Source organism: Branchiostoma belcheri, unplaced genomic scaffold (assembly GCF_001625305.1).
Source record: "Branchiostoma belcheri isolate BF01 breed outbred unplaced genomic scaffold, Haploidv18h27 scaffold543, whole genome shotgun sequence".
Taxonomy (NCBI): Eukaryota; Metazoa; Chordata; class Leptocardii; order Amphioxiformes; family Branchiostomatidae; genus Branchiostoma; species Branchiostoma belcheri.
In genome coordinates this window covers 161-12443 of record NW_017804180.1, presented here as the reverse complement: position 1 = coordinate 12443, position 12283 = coordinate 161, and the positions used below count along the sequence as shown (strand labels likewise).

The 12283-nt window shown below is 43.6% G+C and overlaps 1 protein-coding gene and 1 pseudogene across 1 annotated transcript; one reads left to right on the top strand and one right to left on the bottom strand.

Annotated features, from left to right (window-relative positions):
- LOC109481265 (fibropellin-3-like) lies at positions 1–4812 on the top strand. The gene is made up of 6 exons (XM_019783801.1): positions 1–61; positions 1359–1745; positions 1989–2135; positions 3330–3443; positions 4222–4302; positions 4700–4812. The coding sequence occupies exons 1-6, from the start codon at positions 1–3 to the stop codon at positions 4810–4812; spliced, it is 903 nt and encodes a 300-aa protein (XP_019639360.1).
- A 644-nt stretch (positions 4813–5456) lies between these two features.
- LOC109481267 lies at positions 5457–11750 on the bottom strand (annotated as a pseudogene).
- Positions 11751–12283: the final 533 nt, after the last annotated feature.

The following is a 12283-nucleotide window of genomic DNA, read 5'->3' as shown; positions in this document are numbered from 1 at the left end:
ATGGGGCGACTCGTTCTGTCTTCTCTGGTCCTTGTGGCCTGTGCGATCACCCTGGCTTCAGGTAAGGATTTTAATCTGCGTTATGGGTGAAATCGCTATAATTATGTGTACTACCCAAGTTTCATACGGTATAATTAGCAGCTGCGTAAGGCTTCACTGATACAATTACTCACTACTGTACTAAATATTTCGAGGGATTGCTCTTTTCAAACACGGGACCTCCGGTTGTACAACATCGGTCCCGCTAGGGATTCGGACCCAGAACTTTTAGATTCTGTACTAGTAACTCAACAACACTAACCACATGATAACCTGACACCTGAGCTTGGTAAAGTGCATATATGCGAAGCAGATTTTACAATGAGGGTATCATCATTATTTGTTGTTTGTTTGCGAATTTTAATGTAGCAAACTGATGTTGGTATTTCAACTGCGAAAACTTATGTATTGATCCATGCCCACCCATTTGCTGTTTTGTGTTGTTTTTCGGCAATACTTGTATGTTTTGTGGTGAGGTAAGAATTAGCTAGAGCTAGAGTAGCTCACCTCCATGCCCTGTATTGTCCAAGTTGACTTGTAAATAAAAAAAAAACCGCCATAATTTGGATACCAAATGTTTCGACTGTATAGAACCATCCTTGGACAGTTATCAGCGCTGAGTTGGAAATTTCAATTGAAATTCTTCTGATTTTATGGAGTTTGTTATGGTATGTGGTCATTTTATACAATCTTTAATTTACCTTTACGCCATATGGCCTGAATTTCGGTATGGAGGAATATTGAGAATAGATTAAGGTGGCAATTTTGATGCCATAGAGATAGTCGGTTGTTAAATCCACTGTGTCTGGGACACGGTGTTCGGAACGTAAAGCCCAACCCTCTCCACCGCCTGCTACCTCCCCAACGGGAGTCAGGTACCCAACCTGGGTGGAGTGAGGAAAGTCGTGAAAGGGCACAAGATCGGCGACATGACAGGATTGGAACCGACGACTTCTGGGCCGTTGCGCCAAACACAAAGTACATGTCGTAGAATAGTCCATACTAATCATGGTGGTCAACAGATTTGCGCAAAAGAAAATAATATTTTTTTTATATTCCAACATTTCATGCCTAGACATGGTGACAGCACAGCACACTTAAGTTATATCAACTTATTTTATTCCGCCACCAACGCAGAGGACGAAATAATGACAAGACAATACTCAGGAAAGTCGTGTAACGTGCCTTTCCCAAGGACACAAGATCGGTGGCATGTCAGGACTCGAACCGGGACCTCTTGGTTCTGAGTCGAGCACGCTGCCGCTACTCCACAAGACCCCATTCATTCGTTTATCAAGTTGTTTTTTCTTCTTCCATAGGCTTCTCGGTATATCTGTCCTCCTGGAGTGGGTGGGGCTTTTACAAAGTCAAGGCCACGGGCCTGATGACTAACACCAACGTCAAGTTCACTTGTGAAGCGACGGGGATGCAGTACCCGTGCCTCGGTAGAGACGGCACGCTAGAAGATGGCATCTACTGGGAACCAGGCTGCATAACATACAGTGCTGATGAGATCAGCAACGTTATTCCAAACATCCTGTCCGCCCACCTGTGCGTAGAGTACAGGCCTGACATCTGCCCAGCCCTGCACGATGTTTTCGTTGTCCGTCCCGACTTGGAAAGAGACAGCGCATATGGCTATGACGTTATCACTAACACAAGAGTTCAGGGAGCTGACGAAAGCAACAAATATGCACTGTGCGCAAGTAAGGATACTATGAGATATAGATACCATTGTCCACTCATGTAGAAATAATTTGTTTCCCTTCCTGCCTTTTTTCCCTTTTTCTTTCTAATTTTCCTTTCTCTTCTCCATGTCATCTTTTCATCATTTAATGCTCAAATTTAACGTAAAAAACTACATTTTGTCTGTTAATTGTCGGTAGGTAGGTAACGACGAGCACCTAGACGCATTTAAAATGCCACGATATTGTGTTTGCCTTCTGCAGAACCCAGCAGCTGCAGCAGTTCCCCCTGCGTACACGGCACCTGTGAGGATCGCGTGAAGCACTACTCCTGCCACACTTGTGTGGACCATGAGCCGTACTTCGTGTGTTGGTGCGAGCCGGGATGGATCGGAGACCAGTGCCAGATTGGTCAGTAGGACCCTGTTTCCACTAGGATCGTAACCCCTGCTTTTCCTATTTGGTCAGTTAGTCCGCACTACTTGTGAGAAATTGGGCTGGTCAGAAACATCTCACGATGTTTCTGACTCAGGGACAAGAGTTGCTGTTACAGTTCTATACCTCTAGCTCTATGCCTAGAAGTGGCCAAAAATAATTGGCCTTGCATTGAGCGACACCGCTAAAAAAACGGATGGAGAGCGTTCCCACATTGGTAAATTTGTCCGGGTCGATTCGGTTGGCTATCTATTCGGCTCGATCCGATATTATTTTACAGAAGTGGGAATCGTGCCTAGAAGTAGTCAGTCTTGGTGTTTTCTATTTGACGGCACGGTCACGTCGCACAATCTATTGTGGTACGGTTTTTTTTTTCTTGAATAAAGCAATACAAATACAAGGACGAAGTGGGACTGAACTCAAGTTATACAACTTATTTTACAGCCCCACTTAACATTTAACATAAATAAAATAACCATACAAATAGTCATAAAGTAGTACGCTGTGGTACGGTTGGCAACTGAGGATGTTCTTGAGATTGTCGTTCATGTGCTATGAAAAAAAATCAGTCATCTTGTCACGGAAAAAAAGCTTCCTTGGATCCTAGCAGCGGTTGGTGATGTCAGAGCCTACTTGAAAGTTTTAGTCTACGGCCTACGACGACGTCAGGGTGGCTCGGTCGGGGGCCGTTGCACGATTTTTTTGTCGTGGGACAAGCAATACCAGTCTACTTACCTGCCTTTAGCTTGTACAAATTGTTTTTGATTGATTTGATTTGATTTCTTGAAATTGCAACAGTGCAATGGGCGTGGGGCACAGGCAGCGGTTGCTGGTATTGTGTCCCACACATAGAAACAAATACAGGACAGACAATTCTCATTTTCAATTAACCCTATCTAGACGGGGGGGGGGGCTAAAAGTGCCTGCGCCAACTTTGATGTCACATAGCGTCTGAACGGCTAGCGCTAGAACCGCCCAACTTGGTGACTTTTCCTAGAATATTGTTGGCAACAATTTTCTATCATTGGAATCAGATAATAATTTTTTTGTGTTGCCATGGCAACGGGTTTCTGACAGGCATTTTTTTGTGAGGACTCGAACCCGAACTCTTGGTTCCGCGTCGAGCCTTTGCGTTACACAACGCAACCCCTATTGCATTCCCTTTTTCAGACATTGACGAGTGCCAGAGCTCACCCTGTTCTCAAAGCGCCACCTGCGTGGATCATGTGAACGGCTACACCTGCCAGTGCCCACCTGGATTCACTGGGAACAGCTGTGAGACAGGTACCTGCCATTTTAATTGGGATTTCTAGATGTGAATTTTTATGTTTGTTTGTTTGTTTGTTTAGGATCTCCGTTAGTGTGAAATTCACACTACTCTTTCTGGAGTCCGTAGTGAATAATCAGATAAGTATTTTGGTCCATCGCATACCGGGGCATGCCCCTACTCTTTTTCGAAAGGTGTGGTGGGTTCTTTAACTTGCGCGGGGTATGGCTCTCCCCAAACACTGGACCTCCAGCTAGCGTCCTATCCGAGGGACGTCCCTAACCGAAGCTAGGTACTCATTTACACCTGGGTGAAGTGAGTAAAGTCGTGTAAAGTGCCTTTCCCAAGGACACAAGATCGGTGACCAGGTGGGGTGCGAACTGGTGTAAAACATATGGTTTTTGCTCTGTTTCTTCTTCTGTTTCAAACACTAACCTCTGACCTGGACGATGACACGAACCAGGCCGTCTCTCACCATGGTAACTAGCGTTGGGTTACATCATGTTGCAGTTTTATAGTAGGAGGGATTTAGACTCCTGTCACCATATATATGAATGTATTTGAGTAAGAATTAACGGAGCAGACCATATGCGAAGGTAAACATTATGCATTTGCTTTGGAATGTTAACTTTTTTATCACATAATTTTGATATAGGTACTGTTCACACAGATATATAGCTAGTAGAATGTAAATGTCTAACGTTTCCAGGTTTTAAAAAAGCCATACATTTGCTGTTTTAGATTGTGTTAGGCTACAAGAAATACTCTTGATAATCCCGGATATTCATTTTTTAGCTATAAATTGGTGTGACCCCAATCCCTGTCCGTCTGGCTGGACCTGTGTGGCCCCGGACCTGGGCACCTTCCACTGCCAAGGTGAGAAACGTGCATGTTCATGGTCACTGTGTGATATGTGCAACCAGCACGTCGGCAGAACGTACGTATACTGCGCCTGTGGGAAACCAGGAATTTTACAGTTTTCATTGGATGTTTGATCAAGCTTGCAGCAAAATTTTTCCCGTTGTAGACAATACTTTCTCAGACACAACATGCTACTAAAAACTGGTTTCGTGCGCATGCAAACGCAATACGTTCTGTCCAATGCTTATAGAACCGTGATTGGAAATAACCAACAACCGAGTCGTGAACCGAAACAATTGTAGTATACAGAAACTCTAATTTTTGCATACACGTTAAGTTGCGTAAAACAAATACAAACTCCGTTTAAATGTCTTAAAACACCAGGAATGACCATCTTTCTGTCTTCATATAGCGCCTGCTGGGAGCCGCGGATACACCGGCCACTTCTGCACGGCGACGCCATGCGGTCCCGATTGGAGCTGCAGGGAGGACGGCTACTCCGGCTACTCCTGCATCCGTGGCTGAAGTTACACCGCAAAGCTTCAATAATAGCGTGCGCGAGGCTTCATCGCGTAACATTTTGCCAAACTGTGGCGTCAAAGTTTGGCTTGCGCTGCACGCAAAAAGAAAAGATATTGTTGGGGAATAAAGTTGCAAAGTTCCACCGACTATTGTATTCACTTTGTCATGTTTAGTTGTATGCTTAACCCTACCTAGAGGGGGGGGGGGCTAAAAGTGCCCGCGCCAACTTTGATGTCACCTAGCGTCTGAACGGCTAGCGCTAGAATTTAATGGGTCAAATGAGCCCCCCCCCCGTCCCACCAAGCCCAAAAAAGCCCGGTCTAGGTAGGGTTAAAGGGGTAGCGTTACGATCTTCCCTTCCAACATCTGCTTGGAGATTAATGTAGAAGAAAGGACAATATTGTCCTCATGTTCTCATATTATGAGAACTGAACATGCCATAGACATTTTATAGTTGAAACGTTACGGTGTTTGTTTGTTTGTTTATTCACTGGTTATTTGCTATAAATGTCTTACAGCCAGTCGAGAGAAACCATCTTCCCCCACTTTCCAGGTCCCTAGAAGCTTGACAGCTAATTCCCGAATGAGAATCAGGTTGATTCATGCATGATTATCGTGCTAACATTGACCAAATGTTGTCAGACTGTCAACTGTCCGTTACAATACTGTTGGAGGCTGTGATGACTGGTTTCCATCGAGACAGAGAATACTAAGCTGCTATGTTTCTTTTTTTTCAAACTGATCAAACGTTCCTACTGTTCATTCTGGGAATGGGAATCTTCTTCCAAAGTTAGCGGTGTGTGGCAACAAGCTTGCGTGTAATTAGCCCTGATAGCGAGTGATTGTGTAATACAAGTAACGTTACATGCACAGACTAGCAATCTTCAGACTTTTAACGTTACCTTCAAGTTAGGTAAAGAATGTAACAAAAAACGAAGCACTTTAGAAGCAAAAGTCAAAACCCAGTCTGTTTCAGTTCCCCGAACGTCTTGAGTCATTCACTATGTAACTTGGACCTTCGTCTACTTGTAATCTAAATTTAATCTCCTTTAGATTTCTATTTTTACACCGTACACACCTCCCACAAGCCCTTTACTATGATTCACCATGTAACTTGAGTCTTCGTTTACAAGCAGTCGAAGTTTCATCTAATGTGTAACACAGACTAGAATCGCCTCCTTCAGATTTCAATCTTCACACTATGCGGGCGACGAATCGCCCCCCTCCCACCAGCTCTACAACACCAGTCACTATGTAACTTGGACCTTTGTTAAAGTGTTATTGTAGTTTCATCTCTTGTGTTACACCGTACACAGGCTAGAACTGCCTTCTTCAGACTTCTATCTTTACACCTTGCGCGCGACGAAGCGCCCCCCTCCCACCAGCCCGAAGTCGTTGCAGATCTTCTTGGCGGTGACGACGAGCTTGAGCCATCCGTCCACCATGTCCTCCCCGTACAGACGGACGTACTTGTCGCGCTGCTCGTCCCAGTTCGACCAACGTCCGTACGTGTACTCGGCGTACGCGGCAGAATTGTCCTCGACCTGCCAATGCAAGATCATAAGTTGTAGTCAGTAAATTCCAACATCTATATATCATAGATAGATATAACTTTATTGCACGACAATTGTACATGGTACAATGTATGGCAGACTACATAAAGAGAGTAACAACAATAAAATAAGTGTGTTGAATAAGACCTAATGTCGAATAAAACCATATATATCATATACTGAATTCCTCTTTGATCTTTATCTTCTTGATGTTGCTCAAGTATCGTCGTACAGCATCCATCCATCTGGTACGTTGCCCCCCCCCCCGGGCCGCCGCTATCGTGCCTGTTCAGTGGCAAAGTCCAGAAGGGCACGGGTGGGGTGCACAACTGTGTGGCCCAAGGGCTAAAAAAAATGGAAAGAGGCTCTGCAAGGAGTGGAAAGGGACCTTCTTCGTCTTCTAGAATGAAATGCAGAGAGAAAATCGTCACCGTGACTTGGAAGCAGAGAGAGAGGGTGAGAGGGAGAGAAAGAGAGAGGAAGAGAGAGAGAGGGAGAAGAGGAGAGACAGAAAGAAGAGAGAGAGAGGCTAGAGACTATACTAGAATGAAATGCAGAGAGAAAATCGTCACCGTGACTTGGAAGCCTGCCTCCTGCAGCAGAGAGATAGGGGGAGAGGGAGGGGTGAGAGAGAGGAAGAGAGAGAGAGAGAGGGAGAGGGGGAGAGAAAAGAAGAGAGAGAGAGACTAGAATGAAATGCAGAGAGAAAATCGTCACCGTGACTTGGAAGCCTGCCTCCTCCAGCAGAGAGAGAGGGAGAGGGAGGGGAGAGAGAGACAAAGAGAGGGAGAGAGAGACAGACAGAGAGAAAGAGAGAGAGAGAAAGAGAGGGGATAGAGACTAGAATGAAGTGCAAAGAGAAAATCCTGACCGTGACTTGGAAGCCTGCCTCCTCCAGCAGAGAGATAGGGGGAGAGGGAGGAGTGAGAGAGAGGAAGAGAGAGAGAGTGAGAGGGGGAGAAAGAGAAAGGGCGAGAGAGAGAGAAAGAGAGAGAGTTTAGAGACTAGAAAGAAATGCAAAGAGAACCTCCTGACCGTGACTTGGAAGCCTGCCTCCTCCAGCAGAGAGATAGGGGGGGAGAGGGAGGGAGAGAGAGGATAGAGACTAGAATGAAGTGTAAAGAGAAAATCCTGACCGTGACTTGGAAGCCTGCCTCCTCCAGTAGGCGTCTGTAGTCCTGTTGGGTCGGCAGAGTGTTGACGCACAGCAGGAAGAAATCCAGCGCCGCCTTCTCCTCGTCACTCTCAACGTCCTTCAGGCGGTAGAACTCCTCGAAACATCTAAGAAATATAGTAAAACGTTAAACTTTATTCCAACACACAGTTTAAAGAGAGATCAAATTTTCAGCGACCACTGTCGCCTTCATCAGGATAATTAATGACCAATCACTGCTTTTGACGTAACAAACAGTTTTGCACTCTTGTGGCAATGGCGTCATTACAATTATTAGTGAGTTAGTTAGTCCGTTTGTGTTAACTATACAATGTATTTTCATCTCTCTCCCTCTCCCCTCCCTCTCTCCCTCTCCTCTCTCTCCCTCTCCCTCTCTCTCCCTCTCCTCTCTCTTCCTCTCCTCTCTCTCTCTCCCTCTCCCTAATATAATCTATATAAGACCACCCTTCATATTTTTCTTACACCGAATCCTTGCAAAATACTAGCATGATCCCTCCAGGTTTGAGTGAGTCGTACAGTTGACGGAACAGCCTGGGATTATGAAATACTTATATTACATGGTCCCACCGGGTTCGAGGGAGGCGTGCAGCTAACGGAACAGCCTGGGATTGTGAAATACTTACAAGGTGCCTCCAGGTTTGAGGGAGGCGTACATCTAACGGAACAGCCGATGCTAGTGAAATACTTACAAGGTGCCTCCAGGTTTGAGGGAGGCGTGCAGCTAACAGAACAGCCGATGCTAGTGAAATACTTACAAGGTCCCTCCAGGTTTGAGGGAGGCGTACAGCTAACGGAACAGCCTGGGCTAGTGAAATACTTACAGGGTCCCTCCAGGTTTGAGGGAGTCGTACAGTTGACGGAACAGCCTGGGCTTGTCCTCCACGTATAGAATCACCTGAAGGCTCATCACGTGATCAAACTCCTCCTTACCTGCAAGATAATATATTAATAATTATATTTAATAATATATATATATTATATTCACAAAATATATAATAATACATCGATAATTATATTTGAAATCCATACGAGGCGATTGTTACCTTCAGATACGTTAAAACATGAAGTAGGTTTGCTGGTTGAACTTTGTTTTAAGATATTTTCCCTCTAACCCTCTTTCCCTCTAACCCTTCCCTTCCCTCCAACTTCACGTGACTTTATTGTATGGATACGTTTTTTACATATTATGTATCTTACAGACTTTTTGGGTGTCATTTGATCTTTAAAGACAGAAGAAAGATGTCCAGACTATGCATGATGTACAAAATGACTAATAAACTGGTGGATGTCCCAACTGCTAAGTACCTAATACCAGCCGAGAAGAGAACAAAAAATAGCCATGCATTCAAGTACCAGAGTTATCAACCAAGGATTGAGGTGTTCAAGAATTCATTCTTTCCTAGATATTTTCCCTCTAGTTTAGGACCAGGACAAAGGTCTACTTATTCCTACTGCTCTTTGTGTGTCGCGATGACTCTTACGTGTATGTATCTTAGTCTGTTGGTTAGTCTCGGTGGATACTGCAGCATAACCCAGCGTAACTGCAGCGTAACGTACTGCAACTAAATAACGTCGCTTACCCAGCTCAATATTGATGATGTCACCGCACACGTGCTTCACACTTCCCGTCATGCCACAGCGTGACGTCAGGTCCTGCCCCACGCGGTGGTTGTCGGGAAGGAGTTCGGCGGCCGTCACGTGACACTTGGTTTTGTGCGCGAGGTACCGAGACGCACCCCCAATGCCGGCCCCCACGTCCAGGACACGCGCACCTTCCCTGTTTCATTAGAATAAAATATTGTGAGTAAAAAAAACATACTCTTTTTACACAACCAAGTCTTTTATTTAGCCGACGTTTCGGTGACCGTCCATCACCTTCTTCAGGGCAATTCTGACTGGTTCACATGGCACTGCAGCACAGGTGTCGCTGCTACAGATGCGCGTTCACATGGCATTACCCTGAGGAAGGTGACAGGCGGTCACCGAAACGTCGGCTGAATAAAGTACTTGGTTGTGTAAAAAGAGTCTCCTTACTCAGTGTCTTACCAAGCTGATGAAACTATTCACGGAAATAAAATAATGTGTTATGGTACAAGTTTGAACTGCAATATCCAACACAAGAACTTGGACTCGCCCAAATTTCCACTGCACAACTCTTTGTCAAGAAATATAATATGTAAATGATAAATTCCTCGACAAAACTGGGGATGTACAGTCGAAAATTTGGGTGAGTCCAATTTCTTGTGTTTATTTTCTTGGATATTGCAGTTCAAACTTGTTTCATAATAACCTCTACCAACACAGATACCAACAAGTCGTTCGGTGTGATATAGCGAGCTGCCGCCGCGCCGCGTGCCTGCGAAGCTGGTGTGTTACGCCGAAAGGCGGTTATACCGGCTATACAGATACAAAGCCCTATAGCCTTTCAAAGCCCTTCAAAGCCAGTTAGCCTGGTTGGTTGGTTGGTTGGTTGGTTGGTTGGTTGGTTGGTTGGTTGGTTGGTTGGTTGGTTGGTTGGTTGGTTGGTTGGTTGGTTGGTTGGTTGGTTGGTTGGTCGGTCGGTCGGTCGGTCGGTCGGTTGGTTGGTTGTGTAAAAGAAAACTAGTATCCTATAGTTAACCAACCTGATGAAGCTATTTTCTGAACTGTACCTGATGTTCAGTAGCTTGATGACGGCTCCGTGCCGAAGTAGTGCCACTGGTCCAACGTCATCAGGTCAGTCACCTCCAGGGGGTCGTTGTCATGGTAACCAAGCTGGGACAGAACCACGTGACTCTGTTAGGACATTCTTTACACTCACGTGACTATGACGTAAGTATTGGCCGCCATGTTGGATGGTTAAATGGACATTTTCATGTATTTCATGCAATTCTATTGCGTATATTATCACAGTAATTGTGGTTGATATAATAAATCATAAGATAATTATTGTACATCTATAGGCCATGTGCAAATAGCTTGTTGCACAAGAAGTAAGCATAATTGATACTATCTCTGTACCATCATACCATACCATTAGTATAGTGGTTTTGACCACACGTTGTTCTTGAAGGAATGAATGGGGATTTTGTTTGTAAAAGATTAAAAAGGATAATTCTGAACCAAAATCATTATATTATATAGATAGTACGTGAATACGCCAAAAAAGCAGTTACTCAAGCAACTGGATATGATTTTGAAAACGTCAGACGTTTCGGCTAGTATCCACTAGCTTTCGTCAGTGACTGAGAGACCAGAGGGGAAAGCAGGTTTATAAGCACAACCTATTGATTGATATGTAACTACCTTTTTGGCTTGAGTAACTTGAGTAACTGCCTTTTTGGCGTATCGTATTACCTGGATGTCTAACCTTCATCGACGTATACATGAACATGGAATATTTCATGGAATTCTTGGAGGAAAGAATGAGGATTTTATATATCTTGGTAGTCCTTCGTCATCGAAAAAGACTGCTTGGGATTTTGTTTGTAAAAGTTTCAGAAAAGATAATATTTAACTAAAAGTATTATATTATAGATGATACGTGATTGTACCCACCTCTTTCAGGTCCGTGTAGATCTTGTCTACATGTCGGTCTGGGAGTGCGAGAAAAACAACTTATCCTCAACTGTTTGTTTAACAACTGACCACAATTATGTATATTATCCAAGTACCGTACATTTGCGACCGCATTGTAGATACATTCCCTGTAATCACGCATATGTGTATATAAGCAAATATTGTACGTTTGGGAATGCATCTATAGCAGCGACACCTGTGCTGCAGTGCAATGTGAACCAGTCAGAATTGCCCTGAGGAAGGCGACAGACGCGTACGGTCACCGAAACGTCGGCTGAATAAAGGCATCCGATACAACTTCAGGGCGGCAAAACTGAAAATATTCTGAACAAGGCAATCTGTATGATATTGGCACATACTGTCCCACATTAGCATATTTGAATCAGTATTTCATATTTCAGGCATTTAAAACTGCAGATACAAGCCATGCATAATAAAGTTATATTTTTAATTGAAAATATAAAATTAACAACAACAATAGTCCCTCTCATCTAATTACAGCTTACATATGATATGGCTGAAAGATCTAGGCTGAAATAGATTGATCTGATTTGACTTGATTTGGTAAAAACAACTTGCGTTTTCAAAAACGCGTACTCACATCTGATTCGCTCCATCAGCTTGTGGCCTTCCTCAGACATGGTAGCTGTTACCTGCAGTTTTATATATTTGTATGCATTAAAATTATTAGACAAACCTTTGATTATCAAACCTATCTGTTCTTACCTTTTTTACCATTACAAAGGAACGAGCGAGAAGAAACCGAATTTACTTAGTTTTAGTTACTTGACAATGTATATGTGGGACGTTAGCCGTATGTTGTTCTTTTCATGTGGCATGCACTGTTTTGTACAATTTACAGTATGGTTGAATTTTTTTTTTTAAACGGCCGAAAATTCATGCGCGCGCGGATGTAATCCATACAATGAAGTCAACATGGTCTTACATAAGAGAGTCAGTCAACCGTAGCGGGTAGTGGCTGTCTGGTCAGATCGATCACTGACGCCTGGAGATAATTTTCGTGTTCTGTATATCTATCTATATCTATCTATATCTATCTATATCTATCTATCTATATCTATCTATATCTATCTATATCTATCTATCTATCTATCCATCTATATATATATATATATATATATATATATATATATATATATATATATATATATATAGTATATACTATATA